The 25,445-nt window shown below is 49.5% G+C and overlaps 1 protein-coding gene across 1 annotated transcript; it reads left to right on the top strand.

Moving 5' to 3' along the window:
* Positions 1–3,118: 3,118 nt before the first annotated feature.
* On the top strand, positions 3,119–17,767 carry LOC103733553 (mucin-3B-like). Its single transcript, XM_029563221.1, is given in 17 exon segments — positions 3,119–3,498; positions 3,886–4,723; positions 4,725–5,074; positions 5,512–5,881; positions 6,411–7,604; positions 7,658–7,903; positions 8,873–9,004; positions 9,571–9,610; positions 9,694–11,061; positions 11,163–11,351; positions 13,193–13,308; positions 13,424–13,482; positions 14,463–14,605; positions 15,096–15,158; positions 15,701–15,820; positions 15,823–15,862; positions 17,581–17,767. Coding segments are annotated over 17 exon segments (5,835 nt in total).
* Positions 17,768–25,445: the final 7,678 nt, after the last annotated feature.

Here is a 25,445-nt window from a genome sequence, read left to right as displayed (position 1 = left end):
GCCCCAGCTGTTCTGGAACTCACTATGTAGACCAGGCTGGCCTTGAACTCACAGAGATCCTCCTGATTCTGCCTCCTGAGTAAGTGCTGGCAGGACACACCTGGTTTCCTCGCTCCTTCTCCGCCCCCCTCACCCTTCTGCATCTTTGCCCTCCGTTCTCCCACTCTCTCTTCTCCCTCCCCCTCTCTCCACTCTTCTCTCTCTTGCCCTCTCCTTCCCCACTCTCCCTTTACCCCCCTCCCCTCCAGTTAGCATCTCAAGAGCCTCTGTTTTGGGCATAGTTATCTCCAGGGCCAGGGCTGGGAAGTCGAATTCCACTGTGCTTTACCCACATGTGGGTCTTTACCTGCAGCTCTTGGAGGACTGGAGAGACTCATAGTTCAGTGGCAGAGTGCTTATCCAGGGTGCGTTAGGCTCCAGGTTGAATCTCAGGCCCCAAAGCAAAGCAAATAACAAAAAGAAAAACAAAGGGTAGCCCCAAGACTACCCAGGATGGGACCCATGTCTCAGGACCCCACATTCCCATGTTCTTCCCTCCTCTCTGCCCTTTTAGTGCTTGGTCCTGACATATTCCAACTCTAGAGCACCCCAACTCAGAGCCCTTGGATCACCTTCTCACTCCCCCATGGGCCACAGCCTTGGCTCAAAGGGACTTAGCCTGAATCCTGAACTCATAATTTCTGTCCACCACCCCCAGTTAGGTTGAGAAGTGACACCCCAGTTTTCAGGATGAGATGTACTGGGTCTCCACCCAGAGATACCAAAGCTGGGGTAGGTAGGGGTGCTTCCTGCTTGCTCTGGCTATGGCTGCCCAATCTTCAGTGCCACCATCTATAAAATGGGTCGATTATGTGTAATGGATGAAAGGGTCCAAGCTGGACATGGTGGTGCACACTTGTTATCCCAGCACTTTGGAGACTGAGGCAGGGGGATCAAGAGTTCCTTAGCTGTGATTGACAGCTTGGGGGGAGGAGAGATGGAGGAGGGGGAAGGGGAGGAGGAGGGAGAAGGAAGGAGAGAGGGAAAGAAGGAGGGAGGAAGAGAGAGAGAAAAAGAAAGGGTTAGTTGGGCCAGTGAGATGGCTCATCAGGCAGAGGTACTTGCTCAGTCTGATGATCTGAGTTCGATATCCATGACCCATGGTGGAGGGAGAGAACCGATTCCCAAAAGTACATGCTCATTGTGACACATGCACCTCCATACATGCACATAAATATACACAAATAAATAAATGTATAAAAGAAAGACTTCATATTCATTCACTAATTAATCCAGTGGCCTGGCAGAATCACTATATAAAATGTTTATTTTTGTGATTAATACTCACTGCTAAACCTTATAAGGTGTATAGATCTCATGCTTTCCAGCACAGATATCTCTTTCTGGAAGTTTCCTCTTCCTTGTCCCTCCACATCTCTGCGTGGTTCTCCCTTCACACCCCTCATTCTCAACAGATTGTTAGTTTTTGTTTCTCTCCCTCCCTCTCTGTCTCTCTCTGTCCCTCTCTCTCTCCCTCTCTCTCTCTTCATTTCCTTTTTGAGACAGGGTCTTCCTGTAGTCCAGCTGGCCTGGAACTCACTATGTAGACCAGGCTAGACTCGAACCCACAGAGATCAGCCTGTCTCTGCCCTCCAAGTGCTGGGATTAAAGGCATGCGTGACCACACCTGGGTCTTCTTCTCTTGATGGTCCCTCTCCAGATTTCCCTCCTTGGTCCTCTTTCTTGTTTCTATGGTGTGGTGCATCTCCCAGCCCAGGCTTAGAGGTATCTTGGTTTGGGTGGGTGGGGCAGGGGTTGGTTAAAAGGTGGGGCTGAGAACCAGGATGACCGGAGGATTCCAGGTTAACAGGTAGAGAGGAAAGAACAGGGAAAGAAAGATGAATGTGGTAAGAAAAAGGGAGCAACAGATTGTGAATGTGGCTCAGTTAGCAGAGTGCTTGCCTAGCATGCTCAAAGCCCTGGATTTGATCCCTAGCAGCCCATGAAACCAGGCATGGTGGAGCTTGCCTGTGGTAGACACAGGATGATCAGGGGTTCAAGTTCATCCTGGGCTACATAGTAAGTTGGAGGCCAGCCTGGGTTACAGGAGACCCTGTCTCAAAATAAAGTCAGGGACCTGGAGAGATGGCTCAGTGATAAGAGTGCTTGCTCTACAATCATGAGGACCAGAGTTCAAATCCCCAGCACTCATCTAAAAAACTGGGCATGGCTGTGTGGGACTGTAACTCTAGCATTGAGAAGCAGAAACAGGTGGGTCTTGGGAACTTCCTGTCCAGTCAGGTTGCCTAGTTGAAACACTGAGTTTCCGGGTCAGTGAGAGAACCTGCCTCTAGGCAATAAGGTGGAGAGCAGTAGAGGAAGGCACCTGACACCCTGAGCTGGTCTACATAGTGAGTTCCAGACCAGCCAGGGGTACAGGAAGATCCTGTCTAAAAAAAAAGAAAAGAAGAAAAAGAAGAAAAGGAAGGAGGAAGAGGGAGCCTCTGTTGAACTTGGATGCTCAGCTTGACCAGAGAAGCATTGAGGGTTGCTTCTGCCCACTGCCCCCTGAACAGACTCAAAAGCTCCCCATCTCCAAATTGCCTTCCTTGGGTACAACCTACTCTTTGTGGCTTGAATCCAAAGAGTGAGGGAGTGGGGCCTGAGAGATGGCTCAACAGCTGAGAGCACTGGCTGCTCTTCCAGAGGACCTGGGTTCAGTTCCCAGCACCTACATGGCAGCTAACAGCCATCCCATAACTCTAGTTCCAGGGGATCCAATGCCCTTTTTGTCCTCCATGGGCATTGCACACATAGATGCACTTACATACATGCAGGAATACACTCATACACTTAAAAATAAAACAAAATTTTTTTAGAAAGGGAATTCCCCATGGGCTGTGATGATGATGGAATGACTTATGACTTCACCCATGGAGTCTTCTGTTTTCCTGTCAACACAGGAACTCCATCCTTGACTGCATCCACCTCTAACGCTCACTTGCCCGGTGTGGAAGCAGCCCGCGCTGCTCTTGGCAATGCTCCGAGTGCCATAGGTGAACCTCTGTGGCCACTCAGGCCCCACCAACTGGCTTCTTCAGTTGCTGGCAATGGTGAACACACACCCAGGACCCTTGTCATGCCCAGACTCTTTAAACCCATTTCTGAAACATCGCTCAAATATCCAGTCAGTCTTCACACTTCGACAATCCCAATGTCCAAGTTTGTCATCAAGGTTGAGACCACTCCCCCTACCATCTTGGTCTACATACCCACTACAGAGTGCACATACCCATCTAGCTTTACAATTGCCACCACCTACCCAACCACCACCTGTGTAACCATGAGCCATGTGCCCCTCACCAGCTCTTACACCACCACTCCCAAGCTAGACAAGCTAGGGACAACCCTCATCCCTATGGTTCCTGAGTCAAGGAAAGTGACCTCAGCCATGACCTTTGTTTCTACTGCCACCAATATAGGGAACACACCCACAATGATGTCCGCACCCTCTTCTGTGTCAGTCACACACACAACCCAAGATACTCTGACCTCCTCTACCAAGGGGAACATAGAAATGTCCACCTTGACCCCAACAGTGGTCCGCAGCACAATGTTCTTCACTCCAGGAGCTACTTCTCTTCCTGCTGCTGTCTCCTCTCTAACTCCTAGGAAAACAGTCTTAACAACAGTAACTGATAACAGTGCCCAACTCAACACCACTATCTTGACCATACCAGGAAATCCATTCAAAACAGAAACTGCTTCCACTCATTTCCTCAGCTCCACCCATCTATCAACACATGTTGCTTCAGTTTCTATGGAAACAACCACTCTTACAGGAGAGCCATCCCTGGAAATGAGGAGCACAGAAAAGACGTCTTCTCTCCCAACCATATCAACTAGTATGGTGACCATTTCCACATCCAACATGGCTACTTCAGTGACCACCAACATGGTAACATCTCCACCTTCTACACCTTCTGATATTAACTCCACATTCACAACACTCACACCTGAGGTGATCCCAGTGTCCAATTCCTCAGGTCCTGTGGTGATATCCCAACACACAGCCACACTGTCACATGGTCCAGACATCCCTAAGACAATATCAACAGCTACTAGCCACACACCTACTGGCACAACAAGTTCTGTGTCTGTGATGACAAGTGTCAAGTCAGCAAACGCAGCCCCTACAATGTCAGTCTCCAGTACGACATTTGTATCTGAAGCTTTGTCACCTACTAAAGGCATCCCTACTATCACAGCCACAAGTCTCATCTCCTCATCTGTGGGTGACACTGGTCCATGGGGCATGATGACAGACACCACATCAACCCACACAGCTTCCAGCACATCAGCAACCCACACCAATTTCATCCCATTGTCTCCCACCACAAAGAACATGGATATATCACCTGTTAACCTATCCCATACCACCACTTCCAGTGTGACGGCTACTCTCTCAAATACTGGAAACAGTCTAACATATCCTCTTGCTACAAGCATCCCAGTCACATCTGCATTCTCGTCCTCTCTGGCAGGCAGCAGTTCTGGGGCCACACAGGTGGACAGTGTGCCCTCAGCGCCAACCATCACCAGTATACTCCACATGACAGCTGAATCCACTGCAACACCCATGACCACCAACACACTTGCAACAACCTTATCTATAGAGCCACCTGCCACTACCACAGCCATGATTGGAACAGGTCAGCCCATTTTCCCCACCATTGCTGCCACATCTACAGGAGACCCCCCCATTGAATCCCACCACAGCCCTTCCTACAGAATCTCTCAAGACAGAAATGACTGCGACTCCCTTGATTGCTTCATCAGTTGCCCCCACAGATATGTGGGTTTCTGGGATACCCAGCATCTTTTCCCCAACAGATACCAAAGTGCTGACATCATCCATGATGAGGGATTCTTCCTCTATGCCTATCCCAAGCACACAACCTGTCACCACTGGCCTTATACACACCACCCCTTTATCTATCCTAATGACCACACTCCCAACTACCAATGGCACATCTACAGCAATGTCTCAGGTCATCTCCCCCAGTTTACCCACTAACAGTGTTGGACACTCCACGTCAGATATCCCCTCTCCTACCACCATACACACACTGAGTCCTGACGCCTCTGTCATGCCCACTTGGCCCATCTCAGAAAAAGCCATGACCACTACCACACACTTGGTCAATATAACCAACCTCAGACTTACAACCTCGAACAGTTACTACACTCATAGCACACCCACAACTGCTACATCCTCACCTCCCACCATCCATGATACTGTGGAGACACTCACATCTATAACCCCATCTTCTCGTAGTGAAGGAATCACCACCATCAGAGCCAAAAATCTCCCCTCCTCATCTATAGGCAATTCAGTGGTTCAATTACCACCTCAACACACATGGACTCCAGTGTGTCTGCAACCCACACCAGTATCATCCAGTCTTCCCCTTTTTTCAAGAACATAGACACAACAACACTCTTGAGTACAAGCCGTTCCGCTACACCCAGTATGGCAGCTGCTTTCACAAGCACTAGAGACACCTTTACACATTCTCTTGCTACAAGTATTCCTGTCACAACTATATTGCCCACCTCAATGGCTGATAGCAGTTCTGGGAACACACAGACAGAACATACAGCTTCAACTCCAACCATCACCCCTATGCTCCACACAATAGCCAAATCCACCCCAACACCCATGACCACCAACTCACTCATAACCACCACATTTAAAGAACCACCTTCAACTACTACCACAGACCTTCCTACAAATTCTGTCATGACAAAAATTACAGACGCTTCCCAGGGCACGTCTTCAATCATACCCTCAGATACACTGACTTCAGGGACATCAAATACCTATCCTTCAGTAAGCAATGTGCTGCCACACTTACCACTATGGTGTCTTCTGTGCCTGTCTCAAGAATACAGTTACCATTGGCAATACATACACCACCCCATTATCCACCTCACTAAGCACACCCCCACCTACCTATACCAGGTCTACAGCTCCATCCCAGGCCACCTCCTTCAGTTCTTCAACTGATGCTGTGACACTATTGATATCACATATCTCCTCTTCTATGTCCGTTACAGACACACTGGCCCCTGACACTTCTCCCATGCCCACCTGGCCTTCTCTGCCCACCTCAGACACAACAAAGACTGCTACCACACACTTGGTCACCCCTGCCACCCAGACCACCGTGCCCACCACTCCCAGCTCCACAGTCTCAAATAGCCACTTGCCCACAGATGGGACCTTTACCACTGCCACTTTACCCCCCACCTCTTCTGGTGTGATGGAGACAGTTACATCCAGAACCCTGGCTTCACTTGGTGCAGGCATCTCTACCACACCAGCCACAGCTCTTACTACTTCATCTACAAGCATCACTGTCCCTCAGGTCACAATAGACATCACCTCAGTCCACACAGATTCTGTGTCTGCAACCCACACCACCACCATCCCATCTTCCTCAACCCTCCAGAACTCAGAAACAACACCTATTATGAGCACAACTCATATCATTCCTGGTAGAACAGCTACCTTCACACGTATTGAAAACACCCTGCGTCCCTTTGCCACAAGCATTCCAGTGACAACTGCATTCTCCTCCATCTCTGCCAGCAGTGCTGGGACCACACAGATGGACAGTGTGCCCTCTGCTCCAACCATCCCTCACACAGTGCACTCAACAGCTGAACCTACCCCAACACCCACAGCCACCAACGCACTCACAGTCACCACATCTACAGAACTGCCTTTTACTACCTCAGCAGTGACAGGAACAGACCAGCCCACCTTGTCCACTCCTTCTGCCACACCCACTGGGAAAACCACAGTGACTCCTATCATAGACCTCCCTATAGATTCTCAAATGACAGAACCAACGTCAGTTCTGCCAATCACTTCTTCAGTCACCACCCCACATATACTCACATCTGGGACACCCAGCATCTCTCTTCCTTTGACCACTAACATGTTGACACCACCAACCTCTAGGGTTCTGGCTTCTAGGACTGTACCAGACACACAGCCAGTCACCACCAGCACAAGTCACCTCATCCCATTGTCTACCCTGGTGACCACACCCCTAACATTTGATGTCACATCTACAGTTCCACCTCAGGCCACCTCCTTCAGTTCTTCAACCAGCTCTGGAACACTCCTGACATTGGGTAGCTCCTTTCCTACACCCACCACAGGCACACTGACTCCTGTCACCTCTCCCATCCCCTGGCTCTCTCTGGCTACCTCAGACACATCTAAGACAGCTACCACACACTTGGTCACCACTGCCACCCAGATCCCCTCCCACAGTACTCCTAGCCTCACATCCTCAGACAGTTACAACACTCACAGAATGTCCACAGTTGTCACCTCCTCATCTTCCACTAGCTCTGGTATCCTGGAGACACTCACATCCACAATCCAGATTTCACCTAGTATAGGCATCTCCCCTATCACAGACACAGCTCTCACCTCCTCATCTATGGGAAACACGGATCTCTTGGTTACCATGACAGGTGCGTCTTCCACCCTCACAGTCTCCAGTATGTCACCAACCCACACCAACTTCAGCTCTTATTCCTCCAATGTCCCAAACACAGAAATACCACTTGCCACCACAACCTATACCACCACTTCCAGTGTGGCATCTGCCTATCAAGTACTGCAAACACCCCAAGTCCTTTAGCCACAAGCATTCCAGTCACATCTGCATTCTCCTCCTCCATCTCTGCCGGCAGTGCTGGGACCACACAGATGGACACCCTGCCCTCTGCTCCAACCATGACCAGTACAGTCCACACAATGGCTAAATCCACCCCAACAGGCATAACCAGCAACACACTCACAACAACCCTATCTATAGAACCATCTCCAGTCACTGCAGCAGTGACGGGAACAGATCAGCCCACCTTTTCCACCCAGGTTGCTACATCCACTGGGAAAACCACACTGTCTCCTGCCATAGGCCATCCTACAGAACCTCTCATGATAGCAACCACCTCAACTCTACCGATCATTTCTTCAGTCACTCCCATGTTGACTTCTGAGACATTCATCACCTTTCCTCCAGTGACCACCAATGTGTTGACTTCACCAACAAGCAAGGCTCTGTCCTCTGGGTCTATCCCAAGCACACAACCAGTCACCACTGGCACTATGCAAACCATCCCATTACCTGCCTCAGTGACTACACTCCCAACTCCCTATGCGACAACTACAGCTACATCTCACATCATCTTCCTTAACTCGTCCACCAACTCTGTTACACACTCCCTCTCTCATGCCACCTCACCTACCTCCACCACAGCCATTTTGATCTCTGACACCTCTGTCACACCCACTTGGCCTTCTATGCTCACTTCAGAAACAAGCAAGACAGCTGCCACATACTTGGTCACCTCAACCAGCCTGACTCCCTCTCACAGCACCCCCAGCCTCACCACCCCAAACAGCTATCCTACTGACAGCACGTCCACAACTGCCACCTCTTCACTTCCCACCACGTCTGGTACCCTGGAGATATCCACATCTACAATTCTATCTTCATGTAGCTCAGGTGTTCCCACCTTTACAGACACAGCTCTCACCTCCTCATCGATGGGCAACACGGATCCCTTGACCACAGCATCAGACATCCCTTCAACCCACACAGCTTCCAGCATGACACCAACCCACACCCATTTCATCCCATTTCCCCCCATCACCCAGGACACAGACACACCACATGTCATGACCTCTCATACCACTGCTTCTATTGTGACAGCAAATACCCCAGAACACCCCCTCGTCACAAGCATTCCAGTGACAACTGCATTCTCCTCCTCCATCTCTGCCAGCAGTGCTGGGACCACACAGATGGACAGTGTGCCCTCTGCTCCAACCATCCCTCACACAGTGCACTCAACAGCTGAATCTACCCCAACACCCACAGCCACCAACACACTCACAGTCACCACATCTACAGAACTGCCTTTTACTACTTCAGCAGTGACAGGAACAGGCCAGCCCACCCTGTCCACTCCTTCTGTCACACCCATTGGGAAAACCACACTGACTCCTACCACAGACCTCCATACCGAACCTCTTAGGACAGAAACAACCTTAATTCCTCCAATCACTTCTCCAATCACCACCACAGGTATACTCACATCTGGGACATCCATGAGGTCTCCTTACACCATCACCAATGTGCTGACATCTCCCACAAGTTGGGCTCTATCCTCTATGTCTGTCTCAAGTTCTCCACCGGTCACCACTGAAAGCATATATATCACACCTCTGTCTACCTTGATGACCTCACTCTCTGTTTCTGCTACATCCACAGCCACACCTCAGTTTGCCTTCCCTAGTTCTGCTGCCACGTACCCCACGTCATGTAGCACTGCCTCTACTCCCACCACAGACACATCAACTCTGGGCACCTCCCTGACACCCTGGCCATTTTGGCCCACCTCAGACACAACTATGACAGCTTACACACCCTTGATCATCACAGCCACCCTGAGTCCCTCTAGGATCTCTTCCACTTCTTCTAACGACCTCTCCATTGACAGACCATCACAATTGCCACCTCCTCACACCCTAACACTTACGGTACCTTAGAAACACATCTGTAAACTCATCTCCTAGTGCAGACATCACAACCACAGTTGAAGCTCCCCCTTCCTCATCTACAGGCAACAGTGGTACACCTACCCTGGCAACTACCACAATAACCCACTCACTTTCTAGTACAATACCAACCCATACCAACATCATCCCATCTTCTTCCATTATCCACAACACAGAGGTACCACTTATCAGCACAACCCATCCCATCACCCCCATTGTGACAGCTACTGTCCCAGTCATTGGAAACACCCCAACGGGTTCCCTTGGGATGAGTTTTTCAGTTTCACCTGATACGTCGTCATCAGTATCAACTTCTACATTTGCCTCTGAGCCAGGAACCCAAAGCTCTCCTCTACTGACTAGTACGTCTTCAGGAAGTACTGATTCCTCCCTCTCTTCTTTTCATACTGTCAGTCCACCATCAGACTTTAGTCCTGAGTTGTCGGTGTCCTATGTCCCCAGTTCAAGCACTGGCATGTCCACTCTTAAAACCTCTGTGTCCACCCCCACCTTTCTAACTTCACATACTTCATCAAGTGAGTCCAGCACAACAGAGTCTCCCATCAGGGGGAGCACATGTACAAATGCAATTATGACTTCCTTTGGTTCCTTGATCTCCTCTTCAACACCCACAGTCACAATGTCCTCTCCTCTGTCTTCCATAAGTACCATTCCAAGTCTGAGTACTACCACCAACTCTCTTTGTACCCTTTCCCATATCTCCAGCACAGAGGTTAGAGTCTTTTCTGCCATGACATCCCTTCCTCCTTCCTCCTCCACTACCAGAACTTCTCCAACCATCTCATCACCTACCACAGCTCATACTGAAACAACTCCATTCTCTTATATTTCTCCTCCTTCCACTACACCCTGCCCAGAAACTATCACCATCACCATAGTCCCTACCTCTTCCACAACTCCATGTGTTACCATCAATCCTGGTATTGAAGTGACATCCATGCCCATCACCCCATTCTCAGTCCTTCCCTCCACCACCGAAATGGTCACCACTTCTAGTCCTACCAGTACAAGAACCATTCTCCCTACATATATGGACCCTTCTTCAGTGACTCCAGAAACAGATTCCTCAAACATCATCACTGATGTGTCCAGCTCTACTGGCTCTAGGGAAACAGCTACAGACCCAGCTTTGACAAGCATCACAGTGTCCACCACTGAGACTTGGTTGAGTGCCACCACTATCATCACCCCCAATATGTCTGGCTCCATTAGTGTTCCACCCACCATGAAACCAAGCAACGGTCTTCCAACTATCACAACTTCAAGCAAGGCAACCCATCCCATCCTACCCACCACCAGGATTCCAGAGACACCACTGGCCACCACAAAATCCCTCACCACCCTTACTTCACTACGATCAACTTCAACCACTACGCAGATGACTTCACAATCAGACTCGACCACCGCCCCAGGTTGGATCTCCCTGCTTCCTGTTTTGTTTGTTTCTGTCCCTTCCTTCCCTGTTTACCAAGGTTGGATCCTAGCTGGGCCTCTCTTCTTGTTGGCTTCCCAGGTACCTGTGCTAATGGTGGCACCTGGGAACAGGGTGGTTGCATTTGTGTTCCCGGTTACTCTGGAGACAGCTGTCAGTATACGAATGTCAGATGCCAGAACGGAGGCACGTGGGATGGTCTCAAGTGTCTCTGCGTCAGTACCTTCTATGGCTCCCTCTGTGAGCTTCCAGTGGAGCAGTTAGAACTAGGTGAGTTACCAGACCCACAGGCTCTCTTCTTCCTCCTTATGGGAGGGACTTTGTAGCACCCTTCCAGTCCTTTCGCCATTGCTGACTTCTCACCCACTGCTGTCCAGGTCTCCGCCTCACCTCCAGGCAGCTTCATTCTTCCTCCTAGACCTCTGCTCAGAACTGTATCAGTCTCCAAAGGTTGCCATAAGAAATGACCATAGATCTAGCAGCTGGAACAACATAATTCTATAGATTAGAAATCTGTATTGCTTACTTTTCTCATTTTTGTGGTCAAATCCTTGATGAAAGTAACTTTGTGTGTGTGTGTGTGTGTGTGTGTGTGTGTGTGTGTGTGTGTGTAAACAAGGTCTCACTGTGTAGCCATGCTGACTTGGAACTTGCTATGTAGAATAGGCTGGCCTCAAATTCATAGAGACCCTCCTGCCTCTGCCTCCTGAGTGCTAGGATTAAAGGCTGGGGCTACCATGCTTGGCAATAAAAACAACTTAAGGGTTTATGTGGCTCACAGTTTGAGGACACAGTCCATCATGGCAGGAAGGCATGGCAGCAGGAGTGTGAGGCAGCTGCTCACATGGCATCCACAGTCAGGAAGCAGAGAGATGAATGCTGGTGCTCAGCTCACTTTCTCCTTTGTATTCAGTCCAGGACCCCAACCATGGGATGGTGCTGCCCACATTCAGGATGGGTCTTCCCTCCTCAGCCCAGTCTAGAAACTCCCTCTCAGACATGCCCAGAGATTTGTCTCCTATGCGATTCTAGAGCTTATCACATTGACAATGGAGATTAATTATCACAAAATCAGATGGGGGTGTCACCAGGTTCAAGTCCAAGTGTTTTTTTTTTTCCCCTGAGGCTCTGGGAAAGAGTTCCTTTCCTTGCTGCTTCTGTTTTCTAGAACCTCCCGTGTCTTAAATCAAAGCCTCTCTCATAAGGCTAGGTGTGGCTCTCTCTGTCATCCTTCCATAAACTTTTTATTCTCTGGTCAACTGACCTTTTCTGCTCCTTCTTCCATTGTTAAGGAACTTTGAGATGAGTCAGCTCATTCTGATAGTCCAGGTTAATTTTCTCATATTAACGTCACATACTTAGCAATCTATTTTAATTAATTAATTAAAATAAATAAATAAATAAATAAATACTTTTTGGTCTTTTTGAGACAGGGCCTCCCTGTAGTACCAGCTGGACTGGAACTCCCTATGTGGCCCAGCCTCACAGAGATCTGCCTGTTCTGTCTCCCAAATGCTGGGATTAAAGGCGTGCACCATCACTTCCTTCTATTTGTTTCTTTGAACACTGTCTCATGTACCCTAGGCTGTCTTCCAACTCAACTATGTAGCTGTGAATGGTCCTGAACTCTTGATCTACCGGCCATGACCTCACACATGCTAGGCAAGAGCTCTGCCATTGAACCACATCCCTGTACTCTTACTGGGGACACTCCACTATCAAGTCATGCCTAGCCCCTCAGTGGGGAACACTAGGCAGGTGCTCTACCACTGAGCAACACCCTCAGCCCCTCAGTGGGGGATTCTAGGCAGGTGCTCTACCACTGAGCCACATCCCCAGCCCCTCACTGGGGGATTCTAGACAGGCACTCTACCACTGAGCCACACCCCAGTCCCTCACTGGGGGATTCTAGGCAGGTGCTCTACCACTGAGCCACACCCCAGCCCCTCACTGGGGGATTCTAGGCAAAAGCTCTTCCCCTGCTGTTCCTTGGTCTTCACGGATGATGGAGAAGGGCAGAGGAGAAGCCTGTGACTGAGGGGATTGTGGTGGTGATGATGGCAGACAGGGGCAGATGAGGAAGTGACCAGAGCTGGGTGTTCTGTGTACAGACACAGTGGATACTGAAGTGGGCATGGAGTTATCTGTGGACCAGGAATTCTCTCCAGACCTCAGAGACAACACTTCCAAGGTCTACGAAGATTTCAGTAACACCTTCCAGAATCAGGTAAGCAGGGAGGAGAGCTGAATTTACAGATCCTCCCCTGGAGATGGGCATGGGCCCCTGGGTGCCCTCGGGCCTGTGGATTCAGACATGAGCCCTGAGAACATTGGCATTTCAGATGCAGAAGATTTACAGGACCGTGCAGGGCTTCCAGGGTGTGGAGATCCTGTCCTTGAGGTAGGAGACCGTTCTGGGGCTGGAAACATGGTGGGGTGGAGGAAAAGGGTGGAAAAGGAGGCTAGAGAACTCATCCCTCCTTTTGGAATTACCAGATAGATATTATAAAGACAGAAAGAGGCAGAAGGAAATCCAAAGCAATTTCTTGAGAAGGACTTTCGGGATCATTTTTTCTGGAGGTGATTTTCCTGTAGGAGATGAAACTTCTTTTAAAGAGAGATTGCACAGAACTTGCAGGGGGCGGACTGCTGACTTGGTCTCTCTTTGAGTGGTGCCTCATCCTTGTTGGTGGGAAGGATGGGGGAGAGGGGGAGGGAGAGGTGAGGAAGAAAAACAGGGACAGGGAGAGGGGAAAGGAAGGGAGAGAGAGGGGAGAGGAAGGGGAGTGGGAGGGGGAAGGGAGGGGAGAGGGGAGGAAGAGGAGGAGGGGAGAGGAGAGTATCTGGTTTGGTGATGGCTTGATACAATATGAAGAGAATTTAATCTTCTTTTTTTTTTGAGACAGGGTCTCCCTGTAGCCCCAGCTGTCCTGGAACTCTCTGTGTAGACCAGGCTGGCCTCTATCTCACAGAGAGATCTGCCTGCTTCTGCTTCCTGCATGCTGGGATTAAAGACATGTGCCACTATGCCCAGTCAATTTAATCCTTGCCCTGCCCTCTCAGGCTGAGCAACTGGGGTTTACCTCTTCTGAAATGGACATATATGGGACTTGGGGAGATGGCAAAGCTCTGGACCAATGAGGAATCCTGTCTCAAACAAAGGGAGGAAGGCACCTGGGGACCAATTCTGTCCTTGATCTATACATACCTGTCATGCTTGTGCACAACTGTACTCACACCCATATGCAGCACACATACACTCAAAAGGAATGTGGCCTTTCACATCACAACCTGCACCCCCTTTTCCTTCCTGACACTTGTGGCTGGTCCTTGGAGGGGTCTGTTCCCTCTGTGTGCCCTCTAACGCCCTTGGCTCCTCAGGAGCGGCAGCATCGTGGTGGACTATCTGGTCCTACTGAAGTTAACCTTTAGCCTCCAGCTGGAGAAAGAGTATGAAAAAGTGAAGATCATATTGAAAGAGGAACTGCAGACTGCCATCCAGGACAGCTGTAGGGACAGCCAGAGTGAGTCAAGGCTGGAGAAAGGGGCCGAGGTCAGAGCAGACACTCCTGCTTGCTCTGGCTTAGTCAGGGCCCTTTAGGGACTTAGGGGTCAGCCCTGTAATTCCTCCAGCTGGCTGAGAGAAGTGGTGCAGTCCATGTTCAGCTGGGTCAAATGTGGGGCTGGGGAGGGTCTCACCAGGACTCGGATGATATGTGACTACTCAGGGTGGGGTGGGAAGAAGGTGACAGTTCCCTGGTGGCCCCTCCACACTGTGGGGACACTGAGGGAGCCCTCACTTCCTCTCTCCATACCTGTATCTAGTTTTGTTTTTTGTTTTTGAGACAGGATCTCCCTGTAGCTCCAGCTGGCCTGGAACTCACTATGTAGACCAGGCTTGCCTTGATCTTAAAGAGGCTCACCTGCCTCTGCCTCCTGAGTGCTGGGATTAAAGGTATGGGCCACCAAGCCCGGCCCTCTCCCCATACTTGTGTGTGTCCCTCCCTCCCGCAGCCCTGTGTTTTAAACCTGAATCCATCAAGATGAACAATACCATGAAGGAGCTGACCCCAGAAGGTGAGGGTGGGGCAAAGGACTGTGTGGCCTCTGGTGGCTGGGAACACTTCCACCAAGAACATCCACCCATTGAAGTTCCCTAGGGAGAAGGGGAGACTTTCAGGGGAAGCCAGTGTTATTCACCCTTCTGGGCTCTGCCCCCTCTATTATTATTATTATTATTTTATATTTTAGTGTGTGTGTGTGTGTGTGTGTGTGCACCCATGTGCTATGTCACATGTGTGGAAATCAGAGGACAACTTTAGGGAGCCAGTTATCTCCTTCTATCATGTGGGGCCCTGGGATCAAAGTTAGTTTGGCTGCAGGCAGGCCCATTTACCCACTGAGCATCTCCAGACCCCTTCTGAGCCCTTTGTTACTAGCTGTTCTCCAGCACCATCAGGCAAGGTGAGAACCCCAAAGTGCCTTCCCCCAACCTAATATTGGGGTCTGCCTCAGGATATCACCCTTGGAATGTCCTGTCCATATGTCGCCAAAGCCAGGCTCCCAAGTAGAAGGAATGGAGCCAGTTTCTGTAATCCCCTCCCTGTCTCCGCCCCCAGTCATCTGTCGCCGAGAGGCTCCCGAGGGCTTTGAAGAATTCTACTTCCCTTCCGTGGAGCTGAATAGACTCCGCTGTGTCACCAGTTGCACACCTGGCGTGGACGGTGCCATCGATTGCCACCAGGACAGTGTTTTCTACAAAAGACTGGTCCCCAATGCCGGTGAGGTCCCGCCCCATTCAATACACCCCACCCCATTCAATAGCCCCCTCCTACTCCGCAATGCTCATCCCAAGGCCACGCCCACCACCTCTATGCCCTTCCCAGAAGTCCTGTCCACTTTCTCCAGTCCTACTTCCTTCCCCCTTTTCTTTTATGGTTATTTTATTTTCAATATTTATTTATTCCTTTTTGAGACAGGGCCTCCCTGTAGCTCCATCTGGCCTGGAACTAGCTATGTAGACCAGGCTGGCCTCAATCTCACAGAGATCTGCCTGCCTTTGCCTCCCGAGTGCTAGGATTAAAGACAGATGCCACGACGCCCAGCTTCTTTTTTTGGTTTTTAAGTTTTACTTTATTTTGTGTTTTTCCTTTTTAAATTTATTTATTTTAATTAAAAAAATTACATTTTGCCTGGCGTGGTGGCACACGCCTTTAATCCTAGCAATCGGGAGGCAGAGGCAGGCAGATCTCTGTGAGTTCAAGGCCAGCCTGGTCTACATAGTGAGTTCCAGGACAGCTGGGGCTACAGAGAGACACTGTCTCAAAAAAAAAAAATCACATTTCATTTTTCAAATTTTGTGTGCGTGTGCGTGTGTGTGTGTGTCACATGATGCATGTGGAGGTCAGAGGACAACTTTTGGGAGTCGGTTCTCTCCTTCCACATGTGGGTCCAGGTACCTCCACCCACTGAGCTGTCTTGATGATCCTAAATTTTATTTATTACTTTTTGTGTGCGTTTGTGTGTACATGACGTACATGGTTGGGCACCCGGTGCTGCTAAGAGATCAGAGGACAACTTTGTGGAGTTTATTCTCTCCTTCCACTTTTATGTGGGTTCTTGGGATGGAACTCAGGTTGCCTTGTCAGGCTTGCACAGCAAGCACCTTTACCCCCCTGAGCCATTTAGCTAGTCCTATCTATCTATCATCTATCTATCTATCTATCTATCTATCTATCTATCTATCTATCTATCTATCTATCTATCATCTTTATTTATTTACTTATTTTGTCCCTGTAGTCCCAACTGTCCTGGAACTCACTAGGTAGACCAGGCTGATCTCAAACTCACAGAGATCTGCCTGCTTCTGCCTCTCAAGTGCTGGGATTAAAGGCATGCACCACCATACCCAGCCTCTTTTTAATTTTTAAAAATTTTTATTATTTATTATTTGTTTATTGGTCTTTTTGAGACAGGGTCTCCCTGTAGCCCCAGCTGGCCTGGAACTCACTATGTAGACCAGCCTGGCCTTGAACTCACAGAGATCTGCCTGCCTCTGCCTCCCAAGTGCTGGGATTATTTTATTTCTTTATTTTTATTTTATATGTATGAGTATTTTGCCTGCATGTACATAAGTGTACCTCTGTGTGCAATGCCAGTAGAAGCCAGAAGAGGATGTTAGAGCCCCTGGAACTGTACAATACATCTAGCTGCCCGTCCTGCTTTTTTTAGAGACAGGGTCTTAATGTAGTTCAGGTTGGCCTCAAATTCTTAACCATGTAGCTGAGGCTGGCTTTGAACTCCCAAGCCTCCTGTCAAGTTCTGGAATTAGAGATGTGAGTCACCACACCTCACTGTCTCTTTTTGGAGACCTTCCCATATACCTACTCAATCCTTAAAGGTCCTGTCCACTTACTCTAGGGTGGTGGACCCTAGCCCATGAGGTCCCTTGCACCTGCATGCAACCTTGTCTGAGACCTATGTAGTAATCTCTCCCTAGCTGTTTCTCCACAGACGCTCACTGGTTCTCTGGCCCACGCTGCGAGGTGGCTATCCACTGGTGGGCGCTGGTTGGGGGCCTGGTGGGTGCTGCGGCTCTGCTGTTGCTGTTGCTGGTGGTGGCTTTGAGTGTCTGGGTGACACGCTCCCATGGGAGAAACAGGGACTACCAGCTCAAAGGCCAGTAAGTGGGAGGGGCGACAGGGTTGTTATGAGCCACAAAGGGGTACCCAGACACTGCACCCTTTGCATGACTGCTCTGAGACTTCACCTAGGTCCTGGATGCTTCATGAATCCAGGGAGCACATTCCTTGCCTGTTGCAGGTCTGGCTCTGACTCTTACTTCTAAACTTTAAACTCCTTCCTTTCTATCCCTCCTAAATCTAACACTTCCTTTTCTTTCTTTCTTTCTTTCTTTCTTTCTTTCTTTCTTTCTTTCTTTCTTTCTTTCTTCTTTCTTTCTTTCTTTCTTTTTCTTTTCTTTCTTTCTTTTCTTGAGACAAGTTCTCCTTTTAGCCTCAGCTGGCCTGGATCTCACTATGTGGACCAGGCTGGCTTCCATTTCACAGAGATTCCCCTGCCTCTGCCTCTCAAGCACTGGCATTAAAGGTGTGTGCTACCCACCAGGCTTCAAGTTTCTTTTCTTTTCTTTTCTTTTCTATTCTATCTTTTGAGGCAGGGTCTCATGTAACTTAGTCTGGCCTCAAGTTCTCTAGGTAGCCAAGGATGACCTTGACCTTGACATCCTGATTCTCTCACCTCATCTTCCAAGTGCTAGGATCACAGACACACACTGCCACACTCAACTCTTCCAGTTTCTGTGTTCCTGTTTCCCCATCCTGGTACCCACAAACTTGAAACTTTTTCTCCTATCCCAGTCCCTAGCCCTAAATCCTACATCTTTCCCACATCCCTTCCATTCCTGGGTCTTCCTGGGGTCAGGGTGTCATAGGGTCCCAGATTTATGTTCCCCAAGCCTGATTCCCCAATCCCGAGGCTCCACGTCTTTCTTCCTCTACCATATTGCTAAATCTCTACAGGCAGGTGTGGGGTATGAGTCCCCTAGCTCTCCTAGGGTGAGGAGAAGTGAGACATCCTCCCTCTCATTCCCCTATGCCTTCTCCCCTCTCTCCCTTCCCTCCTCATCTTCACTACCTCCTTCCCACCCTCTCCTGCTTCCCTTCTCCTTCCCTGGTGTCACCCTATTGATACCTTTGAGCCTGGAACTTCCTTTGCCAGGAAAGATTTGGAGACAGGAAATCAATGAATATCTGGTTCCCCAAGTGACCACAATAAACACATTTATTGTAAAAAGGAACTGCTTTGTCTGTGCATCTTTTTCTTATTCACCCCCCGACCCCCAGTGGTCTGCTTCTGGTTGAAGAAGAGAGACCTCACGTTGAGATGTAAGAGGGGCTGGGAGCATCCTTTTTTCCCAGGGAGGAGGAGCATGCTTAGGGCCATGACTGTGTCTAGGGCTTGTGTGTGTGTGTGTGTGTGTGTGTGTGTGTGTGCGTGTGCGTGTGCGTGTGTGTGTCCCATTTCATTAGCTAATAGATGGGAGCAGGGAAGTCTCTCCATTAGCAATGTGTGGAGGGGGGTCCTTGAGTTTTGCAGTCTGTGACTATGGAAGTTTAGAGCTGGAGTTTTGGAAGGAATTAGACCCCTAGTGAGAGAGAGAGAAAGATCGATCAGAGAGAGAGAGAGAGATCGATAGATAGATGAGAGAGAGAGAGAGAGAGAGAGAGAGAGAGAGAGAGAGAGAGAGAGAGAGAACATACAAGTATGAAGGTCAGAGGACATATTGCAGGAGTTGGTTCCCTCCTTCCACCATGGGATTCTGAGGACCGAACTCAGGTTGTCAGGCTTGGTGGTAGATTTCTTTACCTACTGAGCTCTCTCATTGGTCCTAGGAATCTGGTTCCTCAAAGACCACGAGCCATCCCAACCTCTTCTTGCAAATACATACTCACAAGCATAAGTGTCTGTTTGGGTAGGCTTAGTCCCTCCCCTTCCTACTGTTAACCTGCCTGGGACGTGCAGAGTTGGGAATATTCTGTTCCTGTGGCTCTTTGCGTGGGGGGTTTTGGAGAGGCTCCTTGGAGCTTGGCCTTGGGCAGGGACACTGCCATGGGCCTTCCTCACCTCTGATACTGGCCAGGGGTGGAGAACAGACCGTAAAGTCTCAGATGGGAGTACCCACCCAACAGGAAAGTACTGGGAATGTTGAAGGGGCCAGCTTGAGGTGGGCAATGGGGAAGGAAGGCTGCAAGAAAGAAGGGTTTCTGGACTCTGAGGAAGGTTCTGGTATCTAGTCTGGCTTGTCATAGACTGTCCCTCTCTGGGATCCTGATGTTGTCCCCTCTATGGTTACCACACCCTTGAGTTCTGTGGCTACTTTCTCAGGAATCTCAACACCTCCAGGTACCTCTTGTTCCTTCCTTGGTCTTGCCCCACCCACACAGTGACTCTCCCTTTCGTTGACTGTTGCTTGGGGGAAGTCAACACACCCTGAATTAGAGAGGAAGAGAGTTGACAGGCTGCCCTTTGCCAACTCCCCTTGGTCACTGTGCACCACCCACCTCAGACCATCACATCACCCCCACCCAGGGCCAGACACGGTCCTCCCCCAAGGCAAAGGTCTCTGGGGTCCTTTTTATAGAAGCTTCTTCTGTGAAAGCTCTCATTTCTCAGTCTTCTTGAGGAAGGAAGATCTTACAGCCAGGGGCGCACTCCCTGGGAGATGCTGGTGACCTGGACCCTGCTGTTGGCTCTCCAGCTTGGGGTGTCCACCACTGCTACGTCTTCAGTGTCTCTGGGTGAGTGAGATCCAGCCTGTTGCTCTAGGGCCTTGGGCAGAGCTGCAGGTGGCTGGTCTCTGTACTTCTCTCTGCAGGAGAGGGGGCCTGTCATTGGGTTGGAGATGTGTGATACAATGTCCTTCTGGCTTGGGGTGCTAAGGGAGGGACCACCGAGGAAGGCTGTAAAGAGAGGAAATGGACTAGCTTTGTGGTTGGGCAGCTGATGGCCCAAATGTAGAGCAGGCTGGTGGAAGGACAGCTGATATCTACCTCTCACTCTCCAGCCCTCCCTTGCAGGATAAGGGGGCTTTTTGGTTACTTAAACAATGTTTTTTGACTGTTCCCATTCTTGGTACCCGCTCAGAGGCCTTTCCAACCTTTGAAAACCGGCAGTCCTGGCTGGGAGGGAAGGACCGTAGTGGGTTGTCAGAAATAGCCATCTCTTCTCTTTTTGATGTGTTTTTATTTATCTTTTGTTTGTTTGTTTTGAGACAGGGTCTTCCTGCAGTTCCAGTTGACCTGGAACTCAGACCAGGCTGGCTTTGATTTCACAGAAATGCGCCAGCTTCTGCCTCCTGAGTGCGAGTGCTGGGATTAAAGGCATGTGCCACCACAACTAACCTTATTTTTGCCTTTTGAGAGAGGGTTTCATCATCTAGCCCAGGCTAGCTTTGAACTCAGCAATCCTCCTGCTTCATGTTCCTGAGTGTTGGGGTTACAGGTGCACACCATCACTTCCAGCTCATCTTGACTTGGCTGAGGGCCTCTAGTGTGCCTGGGAAGGCCCCCTCTGTTGGAAACAGCTGAGGGCTGAGTGGAGAGACTGGCTCTGTGTGTGTGGGTGTGAGAACTCCTCTTTGCGCCTATGACAACAAGGTCTGGGAAGCAACTGATTAGAGGTGCAGATATAGTTCCTGATTCCTCCTGAGGCAGGAAAGAGTCTCAGGGGACCAAGGCTCCAGGATGTATGTTGGGGAGCAAAGCCTTAGGTGGAAGACAGAGGCCTTGAGTTGAGGGCTATGGGGTAGAAGGGAGGGAACAGGTAGAGATAGGGCTGGGAGTGTTGAGAGTCCCACAGGTCTGTTACCAAATAACTCAGGTAGGGAACCAGGACCTCAGTCAGCCTCAGGACTCAGCCTTAGCCTCAGCCTAAGAAGCCCGCATCGACCTCCTCCTCCTCTTCCACATCCAGACATGATGTAGGGTGCTGAAAGGGGTGATAATGGGGTGAACCATGTGGATTTGGGGACATTGAGAGCGTATTAATAGATACATCAGCTTTAAGATCATATACCAAGGAGAGAGAGCTATGCGCAGGGTTCATATTAGGAGAGAGTTGTTTTGTCCTTGCTCCTAGCAGAGCCTGGGGCCAGGCTATCTAAGAGGAGAGAAGATGATGGTGATAATGGTGGTGATGATGATGACGGTGTTCATGGCGATGGTGGTGATGATGGTGGTGGTGATGGTGGTGATGATGGTGGTGATGAAGGGCTCAGCAGTCAGTAAGCCACGGCATCTGTATACTCAGACCACAACCAACCAATGCCCCATCCTAGTACTTACTTGTATGCAAAAGGTAAGATAGCCGAACTCATTGGTGAACAAGACAGCCAGGCAGACATCCATCTCCCACAAATGCTAGTAGCAAGCCGGGTGCTGTGGTGTAAGCCTGTAATCCCAGCACTCAGGCGATGGAGGCAGAAGATCATGAGTTCAAGGCCAGTTTAGGCATAGAGACCCTGCCTCAAAAATATTCATAATGATGGTCTGGGGATGTGGCTCTCTCCCCTTAGATAGCCTGGTCCCAGGCTCCGATGGGAGCAAGGTCAAAACAACTGTCTCCTAACATGGACCCTGCGCATAGCTCTCTCCTCTTGGTATATGATCTTAAAGCTGTGTGTCATTTCTCAAGATTCTTCATTGCAGGCTACTTCTATGATTCTCACAAGGAAGGCAGTGTAAAGAAGTCAGGAGAGATGAAGAGACAGAGGTTCAGAGAGGATGTGTCATTTCCTGGGGCAAATAACACCATCCCACCTATTTGCCTTTGCTTTTGAGCTTCCTGCCCCTCCCCCTCTGGAGGACCTTGGCCTTTTTCATGTCTGTCTTTTATATCACCCAAGAGAGGTCAAGGCAGGGCCTGCTTAAGGCTGGCATAATGGCTCAGTGGGTATAAATGCTTGCTGCCAAACCTGATGATGACCTGAGTTCGATCCCCAGAGCCTACACAATGGAAGGAGAGAACTGATCACTGAAAGTTGTTGTCTAACCTTCATATGCATGCTGTGGCATGTGCCCACACCAAGAAATAAACAAATAAAAGTTAAAAAACTAAAAACATAAAAAAGTATAAAAAAGGCAAGGATTACAGATATCGTCTGTAGTTTTTTCTCCTATCTACTCTGCCCCTCCTCTGGACTCCAGGAGACACTGGGGAAAAGGAAGGACTACCCGGAAAAGGCAGAGAAAACGTGTACATGGCTATGGAGGGGGAATCAAGGTATAGGAATGTTCTAGAAGGTGGTATATGCTAGGTAGAGGGAGAGTTTGGTAGGAAAGGCATGGTGGTTCAGGAGTGCTTGTGGGTGACAAAGCCATCTTACAGATGTCAGAGAAAGTTCTGTGGACTGAGCAGAGCTGTGGACACCTCTGTGAGGCAGATGGAGAGGTCTGTGGGGACCCAGCTGGGCACCCAGCCTGCTGGAGACAGGCTCCACTTGCTGATGGGCTATTGGGCACCAACATGGCTGATCCCAGGGGTGCTATTGCTGGTGACAGCAGGAACCTCTGTTTTTGGTGGCTCACTGTGGTTTCCAGTTGGACTTGTTGAGTTTAGGCTGACCACGGTTTTGCTGTGTGAAGCTGTTCCAGGGGCTTAGGGCTCTGAAAATAAAAGACTTCAGGAACAGGAGTGCAATCAAGAATTCCCCATTCTTTGTGTGCTAGTGCTGGGCACAAGCTGCCAGAAATCAACATGAGAGCTGGGTGCGGTGGTACATGCTTGTGATCCCCACACCAGGGAGGTAGGGGCAGGAGGATAGGGAGATCAAGGTCATCCTTGGCTATACAGAGAGTTTGACGCTAGCCTGGGATACATGAGACTCTGACTCAAACAAACATTCAGGGCTAGAGATGTAGTTCAGTTAGTAGAGCACCTGCCTAGCATGTATGACCAAGTTTGGATCCCCAGAACCATATGAAGTTTCCAGAAAATGCCAGAAGAATGGCAAGAATCAAGCTGGGAGTCAGGTATGCTGGTACACATCTGTAATCCCAGCACTTGGGAGGTAGAAGCAGGAGGATCAGATGTTCAAGGTCATCCTAGTCTATGTGGGGAGTTTGAAGCCAGCCTGGGCTACATGATACTCTGTCTCAAAAACAAGAGGGCTGAGGAGATGACTCAGGGGATAAAAACTCTTGCTCAATAAGCAGGAAGATCTGCGTTCAAATCCCTAGCACCATGTAAAAAGCCTGGCATGGTGGCAAGTACTTATGCTCCAAGCTCTGTGAGGGGCAGAGACAGGGGGATCACTGGGGCTTGTTAGCTGCCAGTCTAGCCCCAAGTTCAGTGATAGACCCTGTCTCCAGGGAGTAAGGTGGGGCCTGATAGAGCAGCACAGCTGATGTTTCCCTAGAAAAGCATATAGCTGCCTCTATGCTGAATTGTAAGACTTGGGGTATAAGGTGGAGATGTGGGGATGGTGAATAAGAATGGAAGGCTTCATGGAAGAGGTGAGGCTAGTGCCTGGCTGTCAGGGAGGCCTCGTGCCCTCAACAGAGAGGCAGAGAGGGAGATATGGATGAAGTGGGTGGGGGAGACACAAAATAAGTGAGGGAAGGATGTCTTAATTTCTGGTGAACAATACCTCTCCCCACCTATGCTAGGGAGGCACCCAGGCATTGGGCATGGTAGATAGCTAGCCAAGTGTTCTACCATCTGTACCCACTGGCTCCCCCATCTTGTTCTTGGTGAACTTTCATGTTGAAGGTCATTGTCATTTTTAGATACTTCTATCCATCTCAATGAAATAGATGTTCTTGCTCTATACTTTTTTTGGATGCACAACATGTTTTGCAATGAAAAAACATTATTTAAGGACCTGGGTGTGGTGGTACATGCCTATAATCCCAGCACTTGAGAGGTAGAGGCAGGGGGATCAAAAGTTCAAGGCTAGCCTCAGCTACTTATGGAGTTGGAGGTCAGCCTGGACTACATGAGACCCTGTCTTTATAAAAAAAAAAATAAGGGGTCGGTGAGATGGCTCAGCAGGTAAAGGCACTTACTACACAAGGCTGATGACCTGAGGGTGCAGTAAGAACCCACAAAGGTAGAAGGAGCGAGCTGACCCCACACAGTCCTCTCACCTCCACATTCCCTCTGCGGCATGTGTTCCCATCATGAATACACAATTGTTCATAATAATAATTAAGAAATCAGTAAAATGAAAAATCAGCTGGAAAAAATTGGGAAGATTATGTTGTGGAAGGTGGTATATGTGAGAACGGGGATTTGTCTACAATAGACACAGCACCTTGGGAACCCATGTGAGTTTAGGGCGATGGAGGGGAAGTGCTGTTTTGTACAGTGCATCATAAACCTACTCACACAGCACACACTGAAGAGCAGGGACCAGCTCAGCTTGGGCAGGTGCGTGGGATGACGCAGGATGCATAAAAAGTTTATAGAAGTTTAATGAGATGGGAACGGTACAGCAAGATCAGCCACCTGATCTGGTGCTGAGGCTGGGAGGGAAGGAGGTCCAGGGCTGTGGGGGGTGGGGACGCAGAGGGGACCACAGCAACTGCTGCTGTCCTGCGAGACGAGGCTCTGATGAGGCTCTAGTCTAGGGAGAGGTAGTGTGTGGAGCAAAACAGGAAGTATTCATAGATACACAAAGGCCTAGACAAACACAGAAGTTACCAACCAAGCCGTTCATAGCTACGGACACAGTTGGAATTTTGAGTCGCAGATGCTCTGAGGAAAAGCAATTGGAGGAGTTGGACTTTCCCCAGGAGCAACAATATACTTTGTTACTCTTCTTGTCGCTATGACAAAATACCCTGA

Source organism: Nannospalax galili, unplaced genomic scaffold (assembly GCF_000622305.1).
Source record: "Nannospalax galili isolate Female #2095 unplaced genomic scaffold, S.galili_v1.0 scaffold675, whole genome shotgun sequence".
Classification (NCBI taxonomy): Eukaryota; Metazoa; Chordata; class Mammalia; order Rodentia; family Spalacidae; genus Nannospalax; species Nannospalax galili.
The sequence above is the reverse complement of the archived record's forward strand: the minus strand, read 5'-3'. Positions and strand labels throughout refer to the sequence as shown.